At 54.7% G+C, this 27,966-nt stretch overlaps 2 protein-coding genes across 10 annotated transcripts in view; both read right to left on the bottom strand.

Moving 5' to 3' along the window:
* MINK1 (misshapen like kinase 1) overlaps positions 1-16,921 on the bottom strand; it is a 46,453-nt gene extending 29,532 nt beyond the window's left edge. For 4 of the 7 annotated variants that reach the window (XM_061590886.1, XM_061590889.1, XM_061590888.1 and 1 more), the window contains exon 1: positions 16,666-16,921. In XM_061590886.1, coding sequence (XP_061446870.1) covers positions 16,666-16,722 — 57 coding nt within the window. In that variant the 5' untranslated portion in view covers positions 16,723-16,921. The remainder of the gene's footprint in view (positions 1-16,665) is intronic. The other 3 variants (XM_061590887.1, XM_061590890.1, XM_061590893.1) reach the window with 1 other exon arrangement.
* A 4,218-nt stretch (positions 16,922-21,139) lies between these two features.
* The window catches only part of PLD2 (phospholipase D2), a 35,267-nt gene continuing 28,440 nt past the window's right edge, over positions 21,140-27,966 (bottom strand). For all 3 annotated transcript variants that reach the window (XM_061591142.1, XM_061591140.1, XM_061591143.1), the window contains exons 18-25: positions 27,623-27,727; positions 26,787-26,875; positions 26,080-26,193; positions 25,504-25,553; positions 24,955-25,089; positions 24,688-24,841; positions 23,450-23,561; positions 21,140-22,852 (exon numbers count right to left, since the gene is read on the bottom strand). In XM_061591142.1, coding sequence (XP_061447126.1) covers positions 22,628-22,852; positions 23,450-23,561; positions 24,688-24,841; positions 24,955-25,089; positions 25,504-25,553; positions 26,080-26,193; positions 26,787-26,875; positions 27,623-27,727 — 984 coding nt within the window. In that variant the 3' untranslated portion in view covers positions 21,140-22,627. The remainder of the gene's footprint in view (positions 22,853-23,449; positions 23,562-24,687; positions 24,842-24,954; positions 25,090-25,503; positions 25,554-26,079; positions 26,194-26,786; positions 26,876-27,622; positions 27,728-27,966) is intronic.

The following is a 27,966-nucleotide window of genomic DNA, read 5'->3' as shown; positions in this document are numbered from 1 at the left end:
GCCTGGGGCTGACGGGGGCTGCAAGTACACAATGTCTGGAGGGCACCATGTTGGTGAAGGCTGCACGCTCACAGGAACTTCAAACATCCAAGCCCCGTTTGCACACACAGAGATTCTGAATCTTCCCTGTATATAGACAAGCAGGACTTGCAGACCAGAGCTTGGGCCCCAAAGCCTGCACTGGCGGGAACCCAAGGCCCCCATCTCGCATGTTCCCTTCCATGCCTTGGGGGGAAATGCCAGGATGCCTCAGAGGCTGCAGCCAACACAAATGCACATGGGGAAACCGAGACCACTGTGGCAGGCAGGCCTCTGGCATCTGGGTCCAGGGAAACTGGCCAGTGAGGGAGGAGGCATGCCAGAGAGGGAGTCACAGCGTACACGGAAGGAGGTGGAAGGAGGCATGCGAAGGGGAGGGAGGTGGCTCTCCTTCAACAGAACAGCCTTTCCAGCTTCAGAGAGGGCAGGTGGATGTCAGGACTGCTGGGGTCTCAGGGCAAGTGGGGAGGGAGGGGAGGAACAGTGGGTCTTCCCTAGGGACCTGGAGGAGGAGGAGGAGGAGGGAAGAGGCTGGAAATGAACAGAAAGGAAAGCCCTGCTTCCCTCCATACCTCACGCACCTGTGGAACTCTCTGCCACTAGTTACAGGGAGCGTGGTCCACGGTCGTACTGGGCTTCAGAGGGCTCAGTGGAATGACAGGGGAGAGGGTTGCTTAGGGCTGGCTGTTCCTGGGGTGAACAGTCAAGGAATAGCTGCCTGCTTCCCAAAGTGCAAAGCAGAAGAGGCTATTCCTGACCTCCCATGGAGAAGAAGCACAAGGTCCGGGACTGAGGCTGCAATCCCACGCCCACAGCCCCGGGAGGCCAGGAGGGAGGCCTGCTAAACCCAACAGGGCTGGCTTCTGATCTACGCATGCACAGGATCGTGCTGGAGGGGAGAGGCAGAGTCCCAGCTCAGCTACCGAGGCCAGCCACAACCTGCAGCGCCCCCTCCCCACACATACACACTGACACGTGGAGGAGAGGAGGGGTGCTCTTCTTTCTGCCTCTCTGGTGGGCGCACCTGCCCTCATCACCGTTCTCCCCAAGGCAGCAGCACCAGAGTCCCACGCCGTTCTGCAACCCCGCCCGGCAGTGGCTGTGCACCGCCGCTTCCAATCTAGGACCATCATGTGGCAGCCACGCTCCACCAGTGGGCCACGTCCCTTGTGGCCAGTATTAATAGCTTCTCATTTGGGGGGGGGGAGGTGGTGTTTTGTAGGACACTGGGAAAGAAGAGCCGCTTCAGTCTCCGCAGCCAGATCCAGACCCAAGAATGATCATGGGCAGAGATACCCTGAGGGAGGCACCTGAAAGCGGTGACTGGTGCTGAGCTCAGGGAGACCAGCCCTCCTACTCAGCTGGAGACGGCTCCTTGCAGCCCCTTGAAGCACATGTGCCGCAGCAACGAGAGGAGGGAGGGGAAGATATGAGGAAAGGGGCTGCGGGGGGCATCAAGCCCCCACCCTGGCCAGGAGAGGCTTGGGGGAAGTACACACGCACACGTACACACAGTGGGCTTCGTCCTGAAAGAGGAGACCACAGGATGTGATTCAGCTGCCCCAAGCCAGCCTGGAGAGAGGGGCCAGAATGGGACCCAGGCCAAGCAGGCAGCCGCCGCCTTGTGCAACAGGACACCCTTGCTGCCGCCGCCGCCGCCTCCTCCTCCGGTTTCAGGAGCGCACTCCAGCACCTGTGGTGGAGCTCCAGCTCCAGCCTCTTCCTCGGGCTGCTTCCGACTCTGCAGGAGGAGAATCAGGCTGCCGGCCACACAGTCGAGGAAGGCCCGTCACTCTGTCACGGGAGGATGCTGCGTGTCAGGCGTAGCCTGGGCAGAAACTGGCCAGCTGAAGCTCTGTGTGTGAGCAAGCGCCTCAGTTCCCTCTTTGTAGAATCAGAGCAGGAGTGTCCTCCCTCACAGGCTTACTGCAAGGGTGAAGACCACAAAGCTCCTGGCCAGTCAGGCTTCACTTGGGTGGCCAACGCATGGCTCTCCAGATGTCGCGGGTCTCCCACAGGGCCCAGAAGCCGGCAGGGCAAAGGGTCAGGGGCGATGCCGGGGTTAGCCGCCCTTGCGTCTCTTCTGGGCCGGGGGGAAAAATTCTTCCATTCACATGAAAACTAGAGCTGAGATTCCCAAAATAGTAGCTACAAAACTGCACAGGTGGAGAACACAAGTGCCTGTCCCACATGCAGGAATGTGTGCATACACACTTTGAGAGTTGAGCATACTTCCTGGCACAGCTGAGATTGCTTCTCCTAACCCCTTCCTGAATAGCCCTTTGCCCGGGTCATCCACTTCCCCCCAGATCAATAACCAACAACCAAGTCATAGTATTTTTCTCTCTAGAGCCCCCCAACACACCCACACCCAGTTCAATGTACAAACATCCCCCTGCATACTGGGGTGGGGGTTGCCAAGACGAGGTGAAGGTCTCCGATGGAGGCTCCCCTGACTTTTTCCAGCTCAGAAACGCAATATGAAAGTGTCCCACTTAAAGAGAATTGGGTACATTCAGCTAAGTCCTACTCAGAGCAGACCCACTGAAACGGAAGTTAGTCATCTCTATTAACTTCAGTGCGGTTACTCTGCATAGGGGCAGCATCGACTGCTGCTCAGTGGCTCTGTTTCCCTGAATGCAAGCGCTTCTGTGGCACGAAAGCAAGACGACGGAGGTACAAATCTGCAAGTTCCCACTTGGGAGTCTCACCTCTGCCACGCAAGCCACACCAGCCCAGTAGCCCCCCGCCCCAGTTTCTGACATAGGGACAATGAAACCGGGTTGCTGGGAGGCACCAATTGTGAAGCGTTCTGAATGTAGCTCGAGTGCCTTACAAATGCTAATTTCTTTATAACACGCTTGTGCAGACAAGAGTTGGGGGACCTTTTCAGCCCAAGGGCAGTATTCCCTTCCAGGGGCCACTTGCAGTGGCAGGCAGAGAGAGCTACAAACACAACAGATGGCCCAAGAGAGCTACTCAAGGCAAGGCCCTGCTGCTGCCTGTTTGGGGGAGGGCCAGTTCTCTTTAACCACAGTGAAAAGGGCAAGGAGACCAAAGCCCACGATCCCTGCAGGGTGGGCTCCAAAAGCCCTTCCAAGGAGGAATGTGAACAACCAAGGCAGAGAAGCCTCTCCAGAGCTGGGCCTCATCCTGCAGTCACGTCCTTGTGGCCCAAGCAGAGGAGATAATCATGGCTACACCAACCACCCTGCGCCCTCTGTCCCCTCAAGCAAGAGGAACGCATTCGGCCAAACTGGCAAGCCTGGGAAAACCTAGAGCCGGGATGCCGGCGCCCGTGAATCTGAAATGCTTTTCAGACCCCAAGACTGGTGGGTGCCTGGACTCTTTCATCCCCTGCCTGCCTCTCAGGGCTTTGTATTTGTAAAGCTGCCTCCTGGAGGAACTGCCTCTTTCAGACAGATTGTGTGTGGGGGGGGGCATAGGGTCACAACGTCCCACACAGCTCCAAGACAGGAGGGGAGGAAGGGGCAGGCCTGCTCCCAGAAGGGAGGGAAGTTCCAATCTCTTTTGCCTTTTATTGAAACCATAACTGGACATAACTGATCTGCGTTTATGACCCTTGATTAACCGAGGAACTCGTATTTCTCCTCCACTGTAGCTGATGAGGGGAACGTCAGGAGAGCCTGGCTGCTGGATCAGGCCAAACGGAAGGGGGCCCACAGAGTCCAGCACCCTGTCCTCCCAGTGCTTTAGAAGGAGATCAGAGAAATCCATGGGGGCAAAGGCTCTTCTATATGCTTGGCCATGTGCTGCTGCTGGTCAGACGAGCGGCCTCTTCTGCCACTCCAAGGCAGCTCCTGGTGTCCAGGGTGGGATGTGGCCAGCAGCAAGGACAGCCTCCACCCCTGCCCAGTCTTTGGAAGAGCCTCTGGGGCACGCTGCTCTCTTCAGCTGCTCAGTTCCACATTTTCCTTGTTTTGTTTTAAAACAGACATCTAGCCACATCTCCCAAATGCTGATCCCCCGAGATGTCTAGCAAGCGGGGCCAGCATTCCTCAGAGGCCCTACAGGTCAGAGCCGTGGATGGGCACTGCTCTCAGTCCCGCCGTGGGCTGCCGGTTCCTCACCCAATTCCTCCTCCTCTTCTGACATGAGCAATGCCTTCATTCAGCTCACCTCTCACCAGAGGCCAGGGCATTTTCCAGACCCCCAGCACACCTCCCACTGGGGGGCTTCCACCTCAGTCCCTGTGATTTGGGACTTCTGTGCACTCGTCCTTTGGCAAGGTGCTTCATGGACTTCACTGCGTTCATATTTGGAGAGGCAAATCAGTCCCTGCTGCGCTGTTCTCTCGGGGATGCCAGAGGAGGCCTTGCCCCGCCAGATGCCCTCAGCTCTCTTCCACTTCATGATACCTCAGACGGTCCTGCTCCAGGGAAGCACCGCAGTCAACTGCACCCACACGGATGCTACCAATCAGAAGGAGGGAGTTGGCCTTTTGACTTGTATCCACCGAGGAACTCACCTGCCTGCTCCTTTCAAAAAGCCACTTATGTTAACTGCCATCACAACACCCTGTGGCAAGGAGTTCCACTGGTTACATGGGTATTGCATGAAAAAGACGGAAGGAGCCCTCATATCCCAACAGACCCCCTGGCAGGCAGGCACTAGTCCCATTTCTTCACAGAGGTGCTAGGAGAGCCCTGGCTTTCAGCCCACACCTTTTCCCATGAGAAGCTGCCAGCACTCCCTGCTCTGAGATGGCATATGATGCAGGAATCCTAGGTCACCTCCGCACCACAGATTTAAAGCACATGGGTTCTCCCCCACCCCCAGAAAGCATCCTGGGAACCACAGCTTACCCCCCAGACAGCTACAATTCCCAGCCTTCTTAACCTACTGTTCCCAGGATCCTTTGGGGGAAGCCATGCACTTTAAATGTATGGTGTGAAGGTGATCTTCGTCTCTGCCACCTCCCCCAGCCCTTGACAAGGGGCCAGCCAGCCCCATTCAGCTTCTCCTTGCATGTGCTGGGGGGAGCCCTGTCTCTAATCCTCTCTTCCCCAGCCTGCCAAGCCCAGTTTGTGGCAGGGACCCCTGCAGGACAAAGGCCCTTTTGTGAGTCAGCTCACAGAGCCCCCCCCCCGCACAGATTCCAGGCTTTCCAGCAAAGTCCATCACAAGGCTTGGGAAGGGAGCCTCTCCCCACCCCACGCGCAAACCTCCTAGACCGCCCCCCAGGCACCACTGCTCCAGACTACTCCGCTTCACCTTTCCCCAAAGAACTCAGGGCTCCTGGGTTTGTTACTTGCAGGTTTGGGAGGGGGGCAGAGAGAGATGCCACCCAGTAACAGAGCACAACCCAGCTGGGCAAAGGAAGCTGCAGCAAGTCCCGTCCCAGGGTGGCTTGTGCGGGGCAAGCCTGGGCCAACGGGAGGAGACGGCAGGCCCACGGCAGGGTCCCAGGCCGAGGCGCTGGCTCCCTTTGGGACAAGAGGGCCTGGGTGTGTGGGAGGAGAGGCGAGGGGGGAGGCCAACACCATGCCCCTTGGAGGGAACGTGGGGGGCGGCTGTGAGTCAGCCTGCAGAGGGAGGCAGGAAAAGAGAGAAAAGGAGGAGGGCCGTAGAGAAGCAACAGCCGCCCACTTGCACCGCTCCCCCCACAGGCCCTGCCCACGCCAGCAGGAGGGGCTGCATGCCACAGAAGCCCACCCCACCTGGAAAGCAGGGCTGAACCTGATGGCTGCCTGGGAGGAAATCAAGCAGGATCAAAGCCGCCACACCGCCACTTTATCCCAGCTGAGCACACGCAGGACAGCAGCTCCTTAGGGAAAGCAGCTCTGTGCCGCCAGCCAGCCCCAAAGAGCAGCCCACGGAAGGCAACGAGGGGACACGCAGGGGGCCAGGTGGCGACAGCCCAAGAGCAGCCTCAGCCCGGGCAGCAAGTGGCAGCTCCTGGGAAGTGGGACTATTTGCCCAGGCACAATATGTAGCTGCAGACAACCGCCGGAATGAGCGGCTCCGAATGCCAGTTGCTGGAGAGCACTGCCAGGGGGCTTCCCACTGGGGCATCGGGGGGAACAGACTCAGCCTTGGGCCAGGCAGGCCCCCTTTGACCTGATCCGGGTGCTGCCTCTGCAGGGCTCTTCCTCAGCCATCGCCCACTCCTGATCTGGCCAACACATGGACAGGAGCACATCTGGGGGGAGGGCTTCCGAAGCACCAGCATCAGACCTTCCCTTCTCCTGCCCCCCCACCCCACTGGTTTGGTATGCCCAGAGAGCTGTTAGGGCTGCGTCACTCCCCAAGGCCACTGAGAAGGCTGCCTCCTTCTCCCCACTGACGGCCTCTTTCCCCGTCTTCGTCTGTGGGAAGAGAGGGTGAGGCTGGAGCAAGAGCCTTGCCCTCGTGCTCTGCTCTGAGGCCTCCCCATCTGCCTTTTCATTGCAGGTCACCTGAAGTGGGTCACGCAAAGACCCATAAGCTGGCTTGTGGGGTCAGCGGAGGGGCAGGGCAGCTCCCCCTTCCCTCTTGCTTTTCTCTGCCGCTGGAGGAGTGGCAAAGGACACAGAGCTCCCTCCCAGATATAGCCGCCACTGGGGCACATTGACCCTGGTGGGGAGAGGCATGCCGTCACCCTCAAGGAGTGACAACCACGTGGGCTGCTGCAGCAGAGAACAAACGGATGGGGCTCCGCATGATGGACAGTGCCTGCAAAGGCGGACGGGGGGGAAGGGATTTTAGGGTCAGAATCTGGACTTTCTGACCACTGATGTAAGCGGAGTTCTTGAAGCCCCTCCCCAGCGCCTAGGCGTCCATCTTTTCCCAACTCTGACACCAGCGACCCTTCCAGACGGGGCAGGTTTCATTCTGTCGCTCCTTTTGCTCAAGAGGATCTTTCCAGAAGCACCCACTGGCACTGCCCATGCACACACCCCGTTTCTGTTTCCAGCTCAGGGAGGGCCATGGGACCTCTCTCCGCAACAGAAGAGACCCACAGCTCAGGCAGGCACCTTTGCTTAAGGCACCCTCTCCTATCCTCCAGATGGTTTTGGACTACAACTCCCATCAGCCCCAGCCAGTGCATGCAAAATGTGTGGAAGGCGCCAGGTTGGGGGAGGCTACCTGGAGAGACGCTTCCTTGCCCTCGCCCTCCTGAGTTTGTTGTTGCTGTTATGTGCCTCCAAGTCGACTACGACTTACGGCGACCCTCTGAATCAGTGACCTCCAAGAGCATCTGTCATGAACCACCGTTCAGATCTTGTAAGTTCAGGTCTGTGGCTTCCTTTATGGAATCAACCCATCTCTTGTTTGGCCTTCCTCTTTTTCTACTCCCTACGGTTTTCCCCAGCATTATTGTCTTTTCTAATGAATCATGTCTTCTCATGATGTGTTCAAAATAGGATAACCTCAGTTTCATCATTTTAGCTTCCAGTGACAGTTCTGGTTTAATTTGTTCTAACACCCAGTTATTTGTCTTTTTTGCAGACCATAGTATTTGCAAAGTTCTCCTCCAGCACCACATTTCAAATGAGCTGATTTTTCTCTTATCCGCTTTTTTCACTGTCCAACTTTTACATCCGTACATAGAGATTGGGAATACCATGGTCTGAATGATCCTGACTTTGGTGTTCAGTGATACATCTTTGCATTTGAGGACCTTTTCTAGTTCTCTCATAGCTGCCCTCCCCAGTCCTAGCCTTCTTCTGATTTCTTGACATGGCCTCACAGCCAGCCTGGATTGAACCAGTTCTAGAGCAGTATCCTCACAGAGATGGTGGTCCCCAACAACTGCATCTTGCAATGGACCCCTCCTCAGGTTCAACCACATTTGAGGGAGGCTGCACCCCAAGCAAGACGCTGCACCAGGGCAACCCCCCACTAGAGAGGAAAAGCCATCCTTTGATGCTGCTAACAGAAATCCTGCTCCGGCAGGGGTGGCAGCCATCCCCGTGTGACCCTGAGTGCCAGGCTCTCCACCCAAGAAGAGCATTTAGGATGGCAAAGAGCAGGGTGCCTGAGGACCAGATCACGGGATGTAGGGTGAGGTTCCAATTCTGGGGATCCAGGATCCCCCTCCTCAGCTACACCTCAAAACTCCTAGCTCCATCCCCGGCAGAGCCTCTATTCCACATTTTGGCTGAGCAACATGTTTCCCACAGGCTGCTCTGTTTATTTCACATGGATTGCTGTATTTTGGGTCCTCGCAGAAGTCAGCATATTTTTTGCAGAGACTAGACAAGGAGAAAAGCGGGGGTGGGGAGAAGGGGAATAAGTAACTGAGGGGAGGAGAAAGCGGTGCAAGTTGGAGAGAAATCTGAGCCGCTGGGCCTGCACGAGCACCACATAAACAGGTTTACAAGCAACGCGGCAACCCCCCCATCCCATATCCAATCTAACTCTGCAAGACGACCTTCCCCAGAACCGTTTACAACCCCCCCCACACTTGCTGAAGAGCCCCAATCCTTCACACACACACAGAGGCTCCCCTGGCACCAAACAGGGGTTTGCCACTCAAGAGTCCCAGTGGGAACTGGCAGCTATAAATCTAAGCCTGGCACCTGGGGGTTGGGGGAAGAGCGGGCATTTCCCCCTCTGGCAGTTCAGGTCGCAACCATCGCAGGCTGCAGTCCCCCCCCCCAGGCATGCAACTCTCCCCCCGCCCCCACAGATTTTGCAGCTAAACGCTCCACCAGTTTATGATGATGAATCTTGTGACAGAGGACAGTTAGAGACAATTAAGAGCACCTCCTGTCACTCCCACCATTTCTCTCTCTTTTTTTGGGGGGGGGGGGTTGTGTGCAAGACTGTGTCCCTCAAGTCACTCCCCCCACCTCCACAAGAAGGGAGCTGTGTATGGGGGGGAGTGTCCTCCTACACCTATTCCTTTCTAAAGCACAAATCCTGCGGCAGGCAAAGTGGCTGGAAGCAAGCAAAAAGCAACTCATTCCCAGCCTGGGCACCCAGATGTTGGGTGAGGCTTCCTGCAAGGTAGTTTGTTTAGCACTTGAGTCACAGTCTTTGCCCTCTTCCTGCCCCCCCCTCCGCAGGTGCTGCTATGCAGCATTTTGCCCCCTGCTTTGCACTGGCAGTAGATATTGCTTCCAGAGGAGGCCGGCCAGTCCTGCTGCAAAGGAGGCTGTTCCGAGCAGGCCCCTGCCAGTGCAGCTCCACTGCTGCTGTCTTCCACACTGCCTCCCTCCGGGGTGTGACATTTTCACAGTGGTCTCCACTGCAGGAGGTGGCCAGGCTCCCCACCCAGGCACTTGGGTCCCATATCAATTCGCCACACAGACATCCCCAGGGAACACTTGAAGGCAAACCGCCTACTGAGGAAAGGACAGACCAAGGTTTGGATTGCAGGAATATGCTTTGCTTCTATGTGGACAAAGCGCCACCCGCTGCCAGGCCACCACATGGACTGGCCTCCCTCCAGGCAGGACCCAGGCAAAAATTCCAGGACGTAAGGGGGTGGGTTGCGGAAGCCTCAGGAATGAGCTAGAAAAGCATCAGAAACAGGCTCTTCCTTGCATCTGCAAAGCATCACCGCAGAGAGCATGACAGGAGCCGCCCCCCAGGCCCATCACTGTCTTCCCACATGCACATAAAATCTCAGGTGCTGAGGCTGGGCCCAGAGCAGCCCGGTACAGAATCAGAGTCCCATCGCCAGAACAAGGCACCTTTGCATTTCTCCGTTTTCTTTTTTCAATGACTTGTTCCGCTTCTCTCAGCCCCGGGCAGCGCCTAGAGCAATGCCAAACACTGAACACTCCCTAACTCTCATGCCACCGAATCCCTTTGGCTTCTGAGGTTGTGCTAGCCGCTTGCTGACCACAAGAGCTCACAAGGAGAGTGGGGAATGGGCTGCAGGAGGGAGGGAGTGAACCCCGGCTGGGCACCTGGGCAGGCAGCAGCTGCAATCTCTCTGACTTTGGGAGGCACCTCCCACGCGACTGAGGAACAGTTGGCAAAACTCCCTCTTGCTCAAGCTCACACGCCTTCAACAGAGGAAATCCAAAGGGCCAGGAAGCAGCAGCAAGGGGAAGAAAACAGGTTCCCCTTTTCTTAGCAAAGGGGGGGGAGAACCTCAATTTGGGGGGGGGGATTAAAATGGACCTGCAATATTTTCGGGCCTAGACAGCTGGAATATCCATCCGGGACATTTAGTGCAGCAGTGTGGTGGTGGAAGAGTCAGGACCCCCCAACCTCCTTTTCTTCTCTGCTGATAAGGCTCTTTTGGGGCGGAGGGGGGACAGAACTAGTCCACTGTGTGCTTGGGCAGTTTTTTTCCTTTCTTTTCTCGTTTTTGTCTCGTCCAGGCCTTTCCTTTCCCTCAAAGGTATTAAAATGGCAAAGGAAGCCATTGGACATACTTTCTCAGCCTCTTATTTTTTGGGAGGGGGGAAGGAGAGAAAAAGAGGCAACAAGAGCCTCCATATGCAGCTTTCCTTGCCAGCAAACCATGCAGGAAAATGCTTATTCACCCAGAGCCACCAGGACGGAAAAGCAGGTTAGGGCAGGCCCGCCCTGAGCAAAGGGAGCAGCAGCCCCACCTATGGAGGAGGAGGCCGTGGTGGTGGCGGCGGCAGCAGCAGAGGACTTTCCACCCCACAGAGGCCTAGATGATGAGCCCAGGCAGCTGCTCAGCTCTCCCTACCAGTCCCACACAGCAGGGGGTCCAACCTCCCGCTGTGGGGCAGGACTCTCTGCCCCCACCTCAGGCCAGCCCCTAGGCCATCAGCACACACAGGCGGGGGGGCAGCGGCAGTGGCAAAAGTGCCGAGTGTTTGCCACTCAAAAAGCAAGTGAGGCAAGCTGCACATTACAGGCATGCTGGGGGGGGGGGAAGAGGCTGAAATTCCTTCCTGATTTCACATATGGCAGGCAGGCAACCCACGCAAGACTCGTCTGCTGACCTTTCCAGAGTTCAAGGCCGGCCCATTACAGGGGGCTTCTTGCTCTTATTTAGCAAGGGGCCCCATGTGTGGTTCAACTCCCCAGAGCCATCCTGCATCCCAAACCCACCAGAGAGGCTCCACATCACCTTGAGTGCTCGCTGTTCCTCCCTCCAGCCCCCCCCCATAGAGCTCCAACTTTGCTGGAGGAGGGGTGGTCATCCTTGTCAGCCTAATGGGGCTCTCCTGAATCCTGCTGGTCACCAGGGCAGCAAAAGGGGGTTGTCAGTCAAGGGGCCAGATGGTGAAGAGCCCCCTGCCGGGTCTGGGGGCAGGGACTTCCCTCCCTTCCCACCTTCCGTGGTTTGGCTGCCAGGCCTCTCAGCACGCAGAGCCCACCGCAGGGGTGCTGGCATGCATCAGAACCAGAAGCTGCAGACAGGTTTGCTGGAAGGAAGGAAACAGAGCTGGACTTGGAGCTCTGGCTTCCCTTCCTGTTTGTGGAGAAGATGGTGGCCTTGCAATCCAAGACTCAGCATGCAGGACCAAGAGTGGACAGCCAGGAGAACAGAACCATCATCAGCCTCCCTCCATCGCATGCTGGTTCAAGGGGAGAGGTGTGTGTGGCAAGCATGACAGGGGAACCGTAATTCAATCAAGGCCAACATGCCGCAGTCAACAAGTTCTCCCTAGCAACAAGGAAGCACGGCAGCATGAACACAGAGCCTTGCACGGAGATCCCTTTTCAAACACGGAGGCCGCACAGAGGGAAGGCACAGGCAAGCTCTGCTGCAGGCTTGTGCCTCTCGGGTACAGGGAGGAATTAGCCTAGCAGGACGAGGGGGAGGAAAAGGGGAGAGAGGCAGCAACAGCAACCGAAAACTGAAAATATCAGCTCCTCCAGACAACTCTAGAGCTGGAAGGAGGCAGTCAAACCCCCAAACACCACCTAAAGGCAGCCAAGACCCCTAACAAACCCCGAGCCATGACCAGAGAGCAGGTGCATCGCGAGGGAGGGAGGCGCACAGAGAAAGCAAGTCAAGCTATCAGTGCCAAAGGGGAGGGCACCCCCCACAAGCTTCCAAGCCACATGACCTGGGGAGGAATTCCCTTCCAGCCCAAGGGATGGCCAAAGTCAGACCGTGAATGTGGGCAAAATCCAACTGTCAAGCCTTCCCGGAGGAAAAGGAAGAGTCCATGTGCCCCACCTCCTCCCACTGGGAGATGGGGGGGGAGGAGTCCAGGCACAACACACAAAGGTGCTTCCTAAAGGGCCAGCCCTTCCTTGGCTCATCTAGCCCAGGGCAGCCCCTCTCCAAGGTCTCAGGCAGAAGGAGAGAGGCCTTCCTCAGCTGGGCTGCTGCTGCCACCACCCCAGATCCTGTTTCACAGCAGACACCACAGATTAAACCAGGGCCCTTCTGCATCCACAATGGGCACTGCCATGGAGCCATGGTCCCTGCCCCCTTGAGCCCAGCTGGGCTTCCTATGCCAGCCCCCCAGGAGCTGCTGCAGGAGCCTCCCCACTAGGGAGGAATCTAGACCCCAGTAGGCCCCTCTCTCTTCCTGCACCTGAGCAGACATAGCAGGTTCCAGGAGATGCCCTCTGCCTTGAAAGAAAAAGTCCGGCTCCAGCCCCTGATAGCGGAAGGCCAAGGTGGCCTCAGCACACATTTGGGGCTCTTCCTACCCCCTCCCCAGATGATCCACTTCAAGCACCAACTCCCGAGCAATTCCAAAACAAGTCTTGGCTGTCCTTACCAGATATAGGCCAAAGCAGAACTGTGTTTGAGGTGCCAGATTTTCACTCCCTTTGGCCAGTCTGACTACATGTTGGTTTGGGACTCATCCCCCCCCCCCAAAAAAAATTCCTGGGCTTAGGAGACAACTATTCCAGGCAGGCTGGAGCCCCAGCACCTCTCTTTTTGGGAAATGACCACTTGGAAATGTAAGGTCTGCTCCTTGTTCTTGATGTCAATGAAAAAAGAAGCTGACTTCTGCTGCAGTAGAAGGGCTCAGTGAGTGGATTTTCTGTTGATAGGCCAATTCTGCAAGGCTGGCACCCATCAGAGCTTCGTTCTGACATGTCGCCTGGTTGAAAGACACTCCTGCCTCCCTCCCCTGCAACTCATGCTCAGAGAAGGGCATCTTGGCCTCCCGCACTGAATCACCAAATCTACACCACACCAGATCCTCTAACCCAGCCGCCCCCCCCCAGTTATAACGAAAAGCACTGAGTTGTGCACCACACCCACCCACTAGCACGCAGGAAAAGCAGGTCACGGCCAGGCTGCACTCCCACTGCCCATTCCTGGCTGCCGTGCGCCTCCAAGGAGAGGCCTTCCTCTCCCTTCCTGATGAATATTCTCACTCACGTAAGCTGCAAGGGCATCTCCTCTGGGCTCCTTCCCAGCTCCTGGCCACACCCCAGGGCAGCAGCAGGTTCCATGACCCACTTTCCTTGTGGTGTGTAAAGATGCCTGCAACTGCATCTTCTAGGATGGAAATCAAAGCCAAAGAATCGGAGACTGTCTGTAGCTAGGGAAGAACCTGGGCCCTCTAGTTCTCCACCTAGAGAAGGTGAACGTCAAGAAAGCAGAGTGAGACTGCAGACCTCACAGTGGCAGAGAAGAATCCAACAGCTGGCAGGCAGCTGCTGCCCAGAGCTTCTCCCCCAGGAGCCAAAATTTTACAACTGGCAGGTGCCGTTATGCTGCTGCAGTCGGCTGAGTTTGGGAATGACCCAGAAAAGGGGCACCTGCAGGCCCCCTCCTGCTATCTATCGCAGAGTTCTTCTGAGGACCACCTCTCATCAGAACGGAAGCTCCTCCGAGAGGGAGCAACCCAACGGCCACCAAGTGCTACTAGTTGCGGGGGGAGGGAAGGGCTCCACCTGCAAAGCCCAATCCACCACACACACTTCTTCCTTCTGACAAGACAAGAGAAAGGGATTAGCTGACACAAAAGATGCCAGTAGTGGATCTACTCCTCAGTTAAGCGAGCCCTAAAATCCTATATCCCGCAGAGGAAAAGTGGGTGAAACGTTCTTCACTACTTCTTCTACAGCATGTGGAATTTTAAAACACCTGTGGGCAGATTGTCTCATGCTTCCCCAACCATATCTTCTTCTGAGACGATTATCCAGTTTCTCAACAAAGAAAACCTTCCTATTTTGCAACAAGAGTAGATTCTCACTTTGCACCTTGAAAGAGGGAGTCTGAAAAGCTGGGTGCATCTGAAGAGAAACAACTGTCTCCCATTTAAAGAACCTTAATTAGTATTTCTCACGTTTTTGTTAGCTGCCAGTTCTAGGTTGTCTATTGAGACTCTGAGGATGAGGGTTCCATGGCTGACAGCAGAACAATAGCAATTCTCAATAGCTTTACATTTTCTGTCTCTTGGTTTCCAGTTCAATAGCTGATGCTTGCCATGTTGGCTCATAATGAAGATGTCGCTGCTGGGCCAGCTTAGATTGGTGCAAGAGTGTGCAAGCTTTTGAGTTTCACAGATCTCATCACGCAGAAGACCTTCATTCTTTCCTGTTCAATGAGAACGCGTGGAACTGAGACCCTTACACATTCTGAGACGAAGGTGCTCTGATTAGTTAGTTCTCTACCTTGATTTCAAGAAAGCCTCTCTTCTCCATTCCCTTGTTCCTGGGATGGATCTTGGCCAACAGACACAAGAAGAGCATGTTTCCACATTGGGGAAAACAGAGATCAGCCAAGGGAGGGAAAGCTCCCCGTCCAAAAACCCACCCACCTATCCATCCAGCCATGGCATTGAGCAGCCTCCCTGAGGTGACTCCAGATACAGAGGCTCCCTCCCTAAATGGAAGGGAAAGGCAGACTGGATTCCAAAGAGCTCCATTGGCTACTGATACTGCTGACAATGCACAGATGAAGCAGCCCATCCTGCTAGTCCTTCCTTTTCTTACAAGAAAGAATTACACACGCAAGCCTGATGAGAAACCAACAGGTAAAACAGCACCTCGTAACCAACCCAACAGTGGAAAACTTGGCACAACAATCAAACCCCTGCACATCACCAACCAAAACTCACCAACTCCCTGGCAAGCTTTCCTTTGTATTACAAGGAAGAAGAGCCACCCCCAAAAGCCCACTGCTACCCTCATGAAGGCTTCATCAAGCAGGCCTTGGACTGGCACTCTACATAAATCCAGCTATATAACAGAAGTTAAAAGAGGAAAGCATGAGGGAAGTTATTTTGCCCAGAATTGTGTCTCCAGAGCCTTCTTGCAAGACTGAGCAAAGTCTAAACATTCCTCTGTAGGGACTCTCTTTTAAAAGGGCCATTTTGCAAAGCATTATGAGGGAAAGAGCCTGTTGATTACAGTATTATTATTTATAAATTGATACACACTATACTCAACAGAGCTTCATAAGCAGGAAAGACAGATCCCTGCACCAATGAGCGTATATTATCAACCAGTTTTAACACTATGGGAAACAACAGAGGAGGGAAAGGGAGATGCAACGGATATCCATCTCTCTCTCCCCCCCCCCATTTATGGGCAGGAACCTTGTAGAGGAAAGGGTGATGACCTTAACTGGGCTGTGGGCCCCAAAGCCTCTAGAACTCAAAAGGCACACTTCTTAAAGAGGCCCTGGAATATAACAGTACAACGACTACACAGAAGACCTCAGGACTCTCCTCCTAACAATGAGACTGAATAACCAGGGAGATGCTTTACAGAGGATTGTGGTGATGGAGCCAGGTTTGCCTTTATGCACCTGAGAGAAGATGGAAGAGAATCTCAACAAATTCAGATGATAACGTTCTGGATGACAAATATTCACACAGCAATATAAGACTACGCAGTCTAGCTGACAACCACAGAACGGATCCACCTCTGGCGGTGTCATCCTGTTGATGATAAGGAGCTGCATTCACCTTTAAGGGTTAAATATGCTTTTTTTGTAATTGGCAGAGAGAAGATTCCAAGGTGTGGATGTAAGCCTTTTTTAACATACAGAACCCATGAAAACAGAAGGGAGAAGGCGGTGAGAGAAGAAGTAGCCTCCATCCCCCTACCCACTAGTGCAATCTGCCTTTTATCAAAGCACACAGTTCCCTACCCACCCACCCCTGTGCAATGTGCCTGCGCTTGTGACAGGGAGAATCACATCCAGAGAAGGCAGGTCTGTCTCTCCCTTCCGGCTTGGCTCGCCTTACCCCACCCCATCATCTTTTTGCTGGAGAACTGGATTTCCCTGACCTCTCCCCAACTAACTAAGCTGGGGTGGGGGGCAGGGGGAAAAAGAAGGCTGCAGCTGCAGCAGTTGGGAGGGAAGAACGACCATAACAACAGGGGCAGGAGCAGCCTCGAGTGGGGACTACGCAGCCGGACTAGGGGGGAGCACAGGAGAGAGGAGGAGAGCCCCCCCCCCGCCATCGGGTGCTGCAGGTTACAAAAGAAGGAGATGACTCTGCACGCTCGCCCTGCAGCGAAGGGAAGGGGCCAAGGACCAGGGAAGCTTCCCGCCCCCGCATTCCCCATCAGCTCGCACCAGGCAGGAGATGCAGGTGCGCAGGGCGGCCCCCGAGAGATTGCTTGGTTTTACTCACACGCCCCACCGGGGACCGGGAGGGAGGCAGAAGGGGGGAGAGAAAGAGGAGAGCGAGCGAGCGGGGGAGTGACAGTCCCCTCACCACGCGCGATGCAAGGATGCGGGCGGGGCTCCGCCCCCTCCCCGTAGCTCTGGCTCCCTCCCTTGAGCCCGCCCCGACCTTTGACCCCGCTCACCCTGAGCGCGGAGAGGTCAATGTCGTCGAGGCTGCGGGCGGGGGCCGGGTCGGCCATCGCGGGGGCGGCGCGGCTGCTCCCCTCAGTGATGTGGCCCCATCCAGCTGGCGACGGCGGCTCCGCTTCGTGCCTTCCTTCCTCCCTTCGCTCGCTCTCACTGACTGACTGACAGACAGGCACCAGGGAGGAAAACACCGCCGCACTGCGCAGGCGTAGGACTCGAGTGGGCAGGGGCACTCCGCGCGCAGGCGCACTGTCCGCGGCACCTAGCGCAAGGCACTGCGCAAGCGTCGCAGCTGAAGGCAGCTTCCGCGCAAGCGCCTGCAAGCTCCACCCACAAAAAAGGCGAGGGGTGGGGGGACTGGATGAAAAGGAGCAGCGAGCGCTCTCGCAATTGGCGGCAAAGCCGGGCGCAGGCGTAGAAGCGGCGGCGAGGCGCGAAAGGATTCCTTTTTCGCTTCTCTGAGTATGCGCAGAAAGCAAAGAGAGGCGGAAATACTGTTTTGTTTAATACTGTGCACTCAGCCTTCCATCCCTCCGTGGTCGGGAAAATGAGTATCCGGCATAGGCTGGGGGGTAAAGAAAGGCCGGGGAAGGAACTGGCAATCCCACCCCATGTATACGGTCTGCCTAGTAAACATCACAAGGCGTCGCCCTAAGAGTCGGAAGTGACTGGCACTACAAGTGCGGGGACACCTTTACCTTTTACTTAAAAAAACTAGTAGGGAGAGGCCTGTTGAAGGCGTCACCTGGCAAAGTTTGTTCGACCGAGGTGTGGCGGAAGTAGGAAGGTCGACGCTGCCGGCGCGCCTGTGCTCCGAGGCGCATGCGGGGGCAGAAAGAGACGGATTTTTCCCGCTTTGTGGCGGCGGCGGCGGGGGATGGGCGGCAGTTTTTCGTGAGGTGACGACGATTGCACAGGCCGCTGCCGCCGTGGCTAGAAATACGAACATGAACCGAGGGAGAAGCCCCTGCGGTGCCAGCGCCTGGGTCTTCAACGTGCTCCACGCAACCCCCTTCACGCTGTTTATTAATGTTACATACAATTAGAAGAAAAAAGGCCGCTCTCGTCAGATTGCTTTGCGGAACCAGAAGCAACATGGCAGCAGAAAAAAGCTGAAAGAAGCCCACATTTAAGACCGGTGAAGGTGCTACCTGGCGGGGGCAGCCGCTCCAGCCTCAGGCACTTGGCCGTTCGTTGCCTGGGGGAGAGCGCCATGGCCCCCGCTAGACGAGGCCGCAACCCTCCTGAGGCGGACGGGCAAGCGGTGCTCCCTCCCCACAAGCACCTCCGTGGCAGTAACAACGCCAAAAAGAAATTCAGTACTGTTGACTGGAAATGGACTATAGTAGAAATAAACAGGGTTCCCATCTCTGGAAAGGACCTTGCTGGACGGTTTGGGACCCCTTTGCAAAGGTACTCATGTCGTGTTTTCCTGGCCTCTGGCAGTGGGGAAAAGTCACTCAACTCCGCACTCTTCCCAGGGCAAAGAAGAGGTGTGGACGGCTCGTGGTTGGGTTTGGACCTAACAGTACCTAACTCTTGCTGCCTTTCCATAACACGCAAAATCCCTCACTCAAGCTAATATTAAGGACCCTACCCCTGTGATTGAGAGCCAGTGTGGTGCAGCGGTTAGAGTGCTGGACTGCAACCTGGGAGACCAGGGTTCGAATCCCCACCCAGCCATGAAGCTCCCTGGGTGGCCTTGGGCCAGTCACTGCCTCTCAGCCTCAGAGGGAGGCGATGGTGAACCACCTCTGAACACCACTACCATGAAAACCCTATTCACGGGGTCGCCATGAGTTGGGATTGACTTGAAGGCAGGCCATTTCCATTTACCACTGTGATTAAACACTTTAAAAGGATTCGTAACTTACGTGGAGATATTCCAGCAAAACACAACCGGCAATGCAAATAGTGCAGTGCTGTCTCAGAAGAAGAGATGGGCAGCCATTCCACAGGTTAAGAGGGAATGAGATCGCAAGTGAACACGTATAGAAGTCACTTTTTTCCTTAAGAACATAAGAAGAGCCTGCTGGATCAGGCCAGTGGCCCATCTAGTCCAGCATCCTGTTCTCACAGGGGCCAACCAGGGGCCTGGGGGAAGCCCACAAGCAGGACCCGAGTGCAAGAACACTCTCCCCTCCTGAGGCTTCCGGCAACTGGTTTTCAGAAGCATGCTGCCTCTGACTAGGGTGGCACAGCACAGCCATCATGGCTAGTAGCCTGAAATCCATAAAAACACAACAGGGCTAAAACACTGGAAAAACAAAACCACCACACACTAATCTGCTGCTTCCCTCTTCACCAGCCAGATCCTGCCTGTGGTGGGCAATTCTCATGTCTGCCTCCATGTTGCTATCTCCAGGAGAGAGAGCGCAGGCCCAGCCTCAGAGCTGAGAGTCTACTGGCATCATAATTTTGTTTTTAAGAGTGGTTTAGTAATGCTTTAAAATAAACATAGCCCACAACCTTGCTTTAACTTTTTGAAATAAAAATTTTATTTTTGCATGCAACCTTTTTTGTGCCTCCCTTCGCCCTGTAAGTAGAAGTACTCACTGCACCCACCCTGCAGCCCTGTTATGCTTGGAGTGGGGTGGGGAAGTCAGGGAGCAGCCAGAAAATGAGTCATTGTCGGAGGGGGCCAAGCCAGTGAGGATGGGGTGGCCCTGACACTCCTTCGCCCTGCTTAGGCTCAGCCCACTACTGTGCTTCAGGGGTGCATCAGCAGGGGAGTCTTCTATGGAGCCTGCTTCCCAACAGGTGTTGGCCATAGAGCCAGCAGATGTCAGTGGATGCCAACTCAGGCACCCAGTGCAGATGGAACCTTGGCCCCAAAGCAAATAGGTTTTTCTCCCTCTCTCAAGAACCAGTGAAGATTCAGGTCAGGCAGGAGGAAGGCCTTCACACCACGCAAAATTAAAAACTATAGCATTTTGCTAGCACAAGATACAGTGAGCACCATCTCCTTGGATGGGTCCAAAGGGGGATTAGACAAATTCATGAAGGAGAATAAAGCTATCATAGAATCGTACAGTTGGAAGGGCCCTATAAGGCCATCAAGTTCATGAATCCAACTTGAAGCATCCCTGACGGGGCTGCCTCTTGAAGGCCTCCAGTGTCGGACAGCCCACTACCTCCCTAGGTCATCGGTTCCATTGTCGTATGGCTCTAACAGATAGGAAGTTTTTCCTGAAGTTCAGCCAAAATCTGGCTTCCTGCAACTTGAGCCCATTATTCCGTGTCCTGCGCTCTGGGACGATTGAGAAGAGTTACTGGCCTTCCAGATCAATGGCTACTAGCCACAATGGCTATGTGCTCCCTCCACGGCTGGAGGCAGGGTGCCTCTGAATGCCAGTTGCTGGGAGTGACAAGTGGGGAGAGTGTTGCTGTTGCACTCAGGTCCTGCTTGTGGGCCTCTTCCCATTGGGGCAGATGGTTGGCAACCATGAGGACACGATGCTGGATTAAACACACACCCCCCTCCGGCTTGATCAGGCTCTAGCCAGGCTCTTCTCGTGAGATCCACCCTCTTCCTCTCCCAGCCTGTCTTCATCGAACCTGTTCCTCCACTGTCACCTTGAGGTTCTCCATAGGTGCTCATTCCCACAGCGCTCCCCTTTTGGCCTACGCAGCAAACCTTCCCCTTGTACAGGGAGCGCATTGCTCTTGTGTGTTCTGCACGTCACCCCATTTGCCCTTTCACAAACACTGGCCAAGCAACGTGTAACCAGCAGAAGTGGCTCTGCCCGTCTGGCTTCGCAGCTGTGGGCACCCTCAGTAATAGCACCCCCACCCCAAACCTCCTCTTTCCCCCAAGCGCCAGGCTTGCTGTGCTATACAGTCACACAAGTCAGCTGGCCACCCTGCTTTCCCCCTAGAAGCTTCTCATCCTACCAGAGGTGGTAGCGGTGGCGGCAGCAGCAACCATTTCTTCCTTTCCTGCTGCAGCTGCCATTAAGAAAACAAACAGGGCCTTTCTGGCAGGCCTCAGCCGTTGCAGATTTATTCCATCCCTACAAACAGGAGCAGGTACCAGATGCTGCCTGTGGCTCTCTGTGGGAGGGAGGAGGCAGGCACAGCTGTTGGGAGAACTGAGGTTCCCAGTGTTCCTCCAGTCGGTCCTTCTCCCCTCTTGGACCCACAACCACCCTGAGTCTTCTCTAAAGGCCATCAGAGTGGGTCGTCCGTACTGAAGATTGGGGGGTTTCAAGCTAACCCCAAAAGAGCAGCTGCCTGACAAAGAGGCAAAATCCTATACCTCGGGGGTAAAGGGTAGGGATGGCTAATGCTCATCACTTACCTTCAACAGGTTTCTTTTAATTTTTAAAGGCAAATTTACCAATGACCACCGCAGCTTGGTCAAGGTGGGCCTGCGAAGGCCATAGGTGGAACATAGTCACATAATGCAAAAGTGGAAAATGGTGAGGATCTGGATCAGCACTGTTATACTATGGCAGGGAGGGGACACAGTAGAGTTTATATTTATTTATTTATTTAGTATTTGATTTTTATCCCGCCCTTCCTCCCAGCAGGAGCCCAGGGTGGCAAACAAAAGCACTAAAAACGCTTTAAAACATCATAAAACAGACTTTAAAATACATTATATATTAAAAACATTTTTAAAAAATGCTTTCAATACACCTTTTAAAAAAGGTTAAAAACACATTTTTTAAAAAAGGTTTAAAAAGTCTTAAAAAGCAATTCCAGACGCAGCCTGGGATAAGGTCTCAACTTGGCTTGTTGAAAGAGGAAGGTCTTCAATAGGTGCCGAAAAGATAACAGAACCTGTCTAATATTTAAGGGGAGGGAATTCCAAGGGGCAGGTGCCACCACACTAAGTTATGACCCCCTTGTTTGCATTAAGAATGCCTCGAGCCATTTGCCATCCCTTCACGGAGCAAAGGTGTACCCAACTACACTAGACATGGAACTAGGTAAGAGTTGGCATGATTTGCTCCACAGCACTCTGTGAAACAGTGTACTGAAAAAAACAACAAAGCCTTGCACCACCTTAAAATACTTCTAAGGTACCACAAAACTAGTTGTTGTTGACTTCATTTATCAGTAGTTCTTTTTCAAACAAAAACATCTCAAAGCAACTTGACAAAAAGCAACTTGTTGCTGCAATGGAATAATGTTGCCCATCATTTGTTATGTGTTGCTTATGCCGCAACAGACTAAAATTTTCCCCAATTCTTTTATTTATTTTTATTTATTATTTGATTTACATCCCACCCTTCCTCCCAGCAGGAGCCCAGGGCGGCAATTCTTTGCATGAGAGCTATAGCTGAAACAGTTTCAAACTGAATTAACCCTGTAGCGCGGATGTTCTGAAACAGGCATACCCCAAAAGAGGGACAGGGAGGTCTAAGGGGAAGCTAGGCCTATGTTATCAAGCTATGGGGTGTAAACTGTTAGGAAGAAAGGAGATGAGGAGGCCAGCTCCAGACCACAACCCCCTGGAATATTTTGAAGAGGAGAGGGGCCCATGGGTGTTTTGGCAGAGGCTGGAGCTGTTTGCCCGGAGAGTAGGGAGGGGAGGCTAGGCTGGATCATGATGGAAAAAAACTCAACCCTTTCCTCAAAGTGGGGGAGGGGGAAGCCTTTCAGGGGGTTAGACCAGTCTTGTGCTGGCTGGGGCTGATGGGAATTGTAGTGCAAAACATCTGGAGGGCACCAGGTTGGGGGAGGCTGCTTTAAAGTGATTAATGTCTCGGGGGGGGGGAGTTATCCCAGAGGCTGGGCCGTTACCCAGGACTGGCTGAAGTCAAGAGTCATTTCTTGCTAACAAATCAGACAACCCCCCAGTGGGGCATCAAAATAGAGGCACCCCACTGGTGAAATGCACCGTCGGTCTGTGGAGACAGGCCCACAGGTCACATACACAGAGCACAAGCCAGCTCGCCAGGAGTCGGTGTGCTCTGCTCCTGTTTCCTTGGGGCTCCTCCACACATTGTTTCAAGTCCACACCTCCACAGGGATCATGCCCTCCTTGCTGTTGAGGGGGGGCAGGAGGGACTCCTCAGCCAAGAACTCGAGGGGGAACTGAACCAGGTGTCCTTGCACCTTCTGCAGGTGACGGTGAGCCATGACAGGGCTGACTGAGGCCAAGTTCTCCACACTGACGTAATCCCGCAGGGCCCGGTGAGACTGCACAGCATCAGTGGGGAGGCAGCGGAAGACCTGGGGGGCAGGGCAAGAAAGAGAGGTGAAACCCACCATTAGGCTGCAGTCCTATTTGTACCTGAAGGAGAGACAAACTTCAGCTGGAGGGAGCCTGCCTCATTTAACTGCTGTTCACACACCCTTGTGGTAAAAGAAGATCCTCACAAGGAGGTTCGTGGGCCAAGGCAAGTGCAGGGCACCGTTGGCCCTCCCGCTGTTGCTGAACTACAACTCCTATCCACCCCAGCAAGCTGCCCAGTGGCCAGAGTTAATGGGAGTTGTAGTTCAGCAACTGCAGGAGGGCCAAAGGTTCCCCACACCTGGTCCAAGGAAAAGCTCTGCAGAGATGGGGAAGCTGTGGCCCTCCAGATATCGTTGGACCACAACTCCCATCATCCCTGGTCAATGGCTGTGCTGGCGTGAGTGGCACGCCACAGTCTCTGGAAGGCACAACTAGATTTGGGGTGGCTCCTCTAAGCTGTGAGCCGTTATCACATCCAACATGCTTGACCTGTGGGACACCCACCCCAACCTGCCGCAGGCGCGTCATTGGCCAGCCTCCGTCTCTCTTCCCCACCTCCCTGCCAAATCCTGCTCGCACTTGCTGCCACACACCTGGTCATAGATGCTGGCGTTGGACACAGCTCTGGCTTGCCAGACCTCATGGAAGAAGCAGTCGCTGATTGGATCTTGAATGTCAAGGTCAGAGGTCACCCCCAAAATGCACCTGCCAATTTTAGTAGAAGAAAGGGATTTTGCTTAGTTCTCCCCTTAGGAACACAGGAAGCTGCTTCGGCCCAGCTCAGACTACTTTGTCCGTCTCTCACCCAGCATTCCTGCCCACCCAGACTGACAGCAGCTCTTCAGGGTCTCAGGCCAAGAAATGCCTCCTCACTGACTGCTTCCTGGTGCTTTGAACCTGGGGCCCTTTGCACACAAAAGCATATGTCCTGCCCCTGAGCCATGGTGCCCTCCCACCTGCCTGTCAGTCAGGACGCAGCAGGGAAGCTGGGGCCCTTCAGGGCTGGCTGAATTTCAGCTCCCATGAGCCACTGCCAGGATGGCCAATGATCGGGGTGGTGGGAGCTGGAGTCCAGCAACGTCTGCCTTAAGCAATGGCAGGCAGAGAGGGCAGAAATGCTTCCCATTTCGTTCCCCAAAGTTTTAACACAGAATGTGCGCAGAGGGAGAAACAGAGCCCTTTTTGAGAAGGCAGACTGTAATTTGCACAGAAAGAAAGCTATCTTGGGGGGGGGGGAAGAGAAAGAGAGAAGCACGATCAAGGTTCAGCGTTTCACACTACAGAGAGACGAAAACTTCTCTCTCACATCCTGGGACTCAGCTCTGCCCCAAGGACACTCGCAACAGGCTCAGGATGGACAAAAAGGAAGCCCTGGCGATGCGAGCCTAACCTCTGGAGCGTCCTGCAGGATGTGCAAGAGCCTTTAAATGCATGGAGGAAAGGGAGGGAGGGTCTGCCTGTGGGCCACCCACATGCCAGCAGAACCAGCATCCCTTAAGGTTTCATGACAGCCTCAGTACAAAGAAAAGAGGTGACTGGCCTGTGTGCCTCCCTTCCAGAGCTCTCACCCTGTGATACCACATCTCTTTCTGGCCTAATGGAAATGGGGGGGGGGGAGAGGAGTGGAGGGGAAGACACTTTACTTTAAAAAAACCACAAATTCTGTAGATGAAGTGTAATAGCATGCTGCCTCCCACCTTGAACCTCTTGCCTTGGGCATAAACAAAGCTGAACGGAAGGTGATCTGTGCATGCTGCACCCCCTCCAGGCACAATGGCCCCAGCTCTGGCTCAGGGCCTTCCTTCCCCTCGGCAATCCCACTTGCACCCACCTGAAGCAGTCCAGACGCAGGCTCAGAGCAAACTTCCCTGCCTGGTATGCCTGCCCATTCATGACGGACGTCATGAGCTCCGTATCCTCCACCAGGACGGCCAGTTCACTGTCCCGCTTCCCAAGCAGGCTCCGGTCATTAATGTTGGCTGAACCTTATGACAGAAAAGCAGGAACAATTAAACTAAAGGCCACTTTTGGGAGGGGGCACCAGATTGATGCTGCTGGCGGCCCCTGATGGGCCAGGCCCGGAGGCGTTATTCCTCACCAATTATGACACGCCGGTCATCAGCAATGAGCATCTTGCTGTGGATGTAGACCAGCTCCGTAAGGAGTTTGCCATGCAGCTCCCCGTGCGTTCTCAGCCCGCAGAAAGAGATGTAGTTCTTCCAGTCCTCCCCCACTTTTTAAGGAAGGAGAGAGAGGACAGGATATGTTAACGCACGCACTCTGAGGACGACCTTTCAAATGCTAGAGATAAGCTCCAAAACTAGCAGAGCAACATGGAAAGGAGGCCTTCAGAGAAAGGTGCAGAGTGCCTTTCCCCTCAGCATTGAGATATTATCTGGAGACATGCGCACACAGTGCCTGGGCTGGCAGGAGAAGGCTCCGTTGTTAGGGGGAGCAAATTTCCCACAGCAGAGGCACCCCTGTTCCCCCCTCCCCCCTGCCCCCATCAGCCGAGGGAGCCCCACACAGATGAAGGGTCCGAAGGGCTGCCCCAGTGGGCTTGGGGGAAGGGGAGAAGATGCGCCTTCTGGATTCCGCCCCACATGAAGAAGTGAAGCACATTCTGCCCCTCTCCCTCCAGACTTACTGGATGCTTTGAGGCGACTGATGATGGACGCCTTTCCACGGCAGATTGTCCTGAGAAGGAAAAAAAGAGAGGCCGTGGGATCACTTAGCCCCCCCATCCCAATGCACCTCCCTCCCCAATATTCTGTTGCCTCCCGGCTCCAAAAATCAACCCAAAGCACCCTGTTGAGAGCAGTGCTGAGATTCCCTGGATTTTAAAAGAAGCACCAGAAGGTGAATGTGGAGAGGAGGGGATCCCAGCCAGCCATCTGCCCCCTCCACTTGTCCCCCTTGGGGGGTGCGCCAGAGCTCTCACCCTGTGATACCACATCTCTTTCTGGCCTAATGGAAATGGGGGGGGGAGAGGAGTGGAGGGGAAGATACTTTACTTTAAAAAACCACAAATTCTGTAGGTGAAGTGTAATAGCACCTCCCACCTTGAACCTCTTGCCTAGGGCAGGAACAAAGCTGAACGGAAGATGTTCTGTGTATGCGGCACCTATTATCCCAGCCCCATTTAACGCCCCCACACACACCATCCTGTGTCTTCAGCCGTCCTCCTTCCTCCCCAAACCTCCAAACTGCTTTCCCAACTCACCGGTAGGTAAAGTGCAAAATGGCTTGGATGGAGTTTCCTCCCCCTTGCGCAATGTCCCCCTCAAATCCGGGGAGCAGAGGCAGCAGGACGTACACCCTGAATGGCTTCTTCTTACTACAAAGTGGGGAAACCCACCAGTGGTTAGTGGGTGTGGCCCTGAAAAGCACTTCCATGCCTTTCAATTCCCCAAATGGCTTAGGTGGCACAGTCTGGATTGACGGGAGTGCCTCTGGTCATATGCAGAGTGCCTCTACCTTCTACACCAGGGCTTAGTGGGAACTATAGTTCAATGGGAGTCTCTCTGGAGCTCGCTAGTGCATCCTGTCACAACAAAATCCCAGGCATCTGTTCTGTGCTGCAAATGGGACCAGCCACCCATCAGCTTTGTGGTGTGACCCCGAGTTCCCTCATAACACCAGAGCAGCCTTCCCTAACCTGGTGCCCCCAGGTGTTTTGGACTACAACTCCCATCAGCCCCAGCATCATACAGCCATGCTGGCTGGGGCTGATGGGAGTTGTAGTCCAAAAACCCATGGAGGGCACCAGACTGGCAAAGGCTGCCCGAGACCCCAGAGACATGGGGTGTGTGATGCTGCTCTGAAAGATGAAGAGGTGCCCTTCTGAGCACGTGCAGAGTGGCCTTCCCCTCACTTATGAGGCTTCACAGCCAATCTGGGTTGGGGCCAAAGCAGCGACAGTGAACAGACCTGTGGGCAAGTAGCACTCGGTCAACGATGGCGTCTCCCACCGTGTTGAGCACCGAACGCCCATCTGCACAGCTGATGAAGAACTGATTCTGGGACAGGAAGAGGAGGAGGAGGAAGAGGAGGGTGCACGTGGGCCCAGGAGAGCAGAGGAAAGAGAGGGAGAGAGTCATCCATATTGCAAGAAGAATCAACAGAAACCACTCTTCCTGCCCCCCCCAAAAGCAACAGGGCTCCCCACTCTTAACTCCCAGGACCTGTTTTCAGCTCAGCCCCAGCATGTCTGCTGTATTAATAATAATTTACTGTGTTCCCCCCCTCCCCAAGTTACAGAGATCAACCAGAAGTCAGGCATCAAGTGTCGCCGGTCCCATGCTGTGGAACAATCCTACAGCAGAGATTCGGCCAGCACCCTCCTCACTTCTGATTTCGAGATGTCTCTTGAAGCCTTCTCTGTGCCACAGGCCTCTGCAGCTCTTTAAAAGTGTTCTTGAGCAGCCAGTCATTTTTATGATTGCTTTGTATTGTTTTAAAATGCTTTTATGTTACTGTGCCCTACCCTGATGTTTCCCTTGAGGGCGGTATATAAATACTTTCATTAAGAAACAAGAGCGGCACATCATACAGTGTGAACCACCCCTGTGAGAGGGAGTCTGAGGAGGTGCGGAGTGCCCTTTTTGCTTCTCCCTGGAGACATGCCCTGTCTCCCCACAGACCTTTGAGGAACAGAGGGGCAAGAGTGCCAGACAGGGATGATCCCCACCCACCTCCTGGCCTCTTTCCATCAGCACATCCCACACACATTTACGCACCCACGGTCCCTCTATGGGCTCACCTACCTCAATGTACAGGTAATGCTGACTATCCTTAATGACGCTCAGGTAGGCGTTGTAGATTGAGCACTCGTGGAGGCCGGCTGACCAACGGTCCACCGAACGCAACACCTGGGGAGAAAGGAAGCTGGGCTCACTTGCTGTATTTCGCTTTTGTTCAAAGTTTTTAAGAAGTTCCTGGGCTCCGATGGCCAGAGAGGGGAGCCTGTGAACGGGGGCTGGTGAAGCCAGAGAAGATGCAAGAGGGACTTCTGGGGGGAGGAGTGGTGTCAGGGGCGCTGGTGCCACGTAGCGGCACATCTTTTGACCCTGCCATTGGCCCCCACCATTTGTCCCCCTCCCAAACCCAC

The sequence above is a fragment of the Rhineura floridana genome, chromosome 11 (genome assembly GCF_030035675.1).
Source record: "Rhineura floridana isolate rRhiFlo1 chromosome 11, rRhiFlo1.hap2, whole genome shotgun sequence".
Taxonomy (NCBI): Eukaryota; Metazoa; Chordata; class Lepidosauria; order Squamata; family Rhineuridae; genus Rhineura; species Rhineura floridana.
The sequence above is the reverse complement of the archived record's forward strand: the minus strand, read 5'-3'. Positions and strand labels throughout refer to the sequence as shown.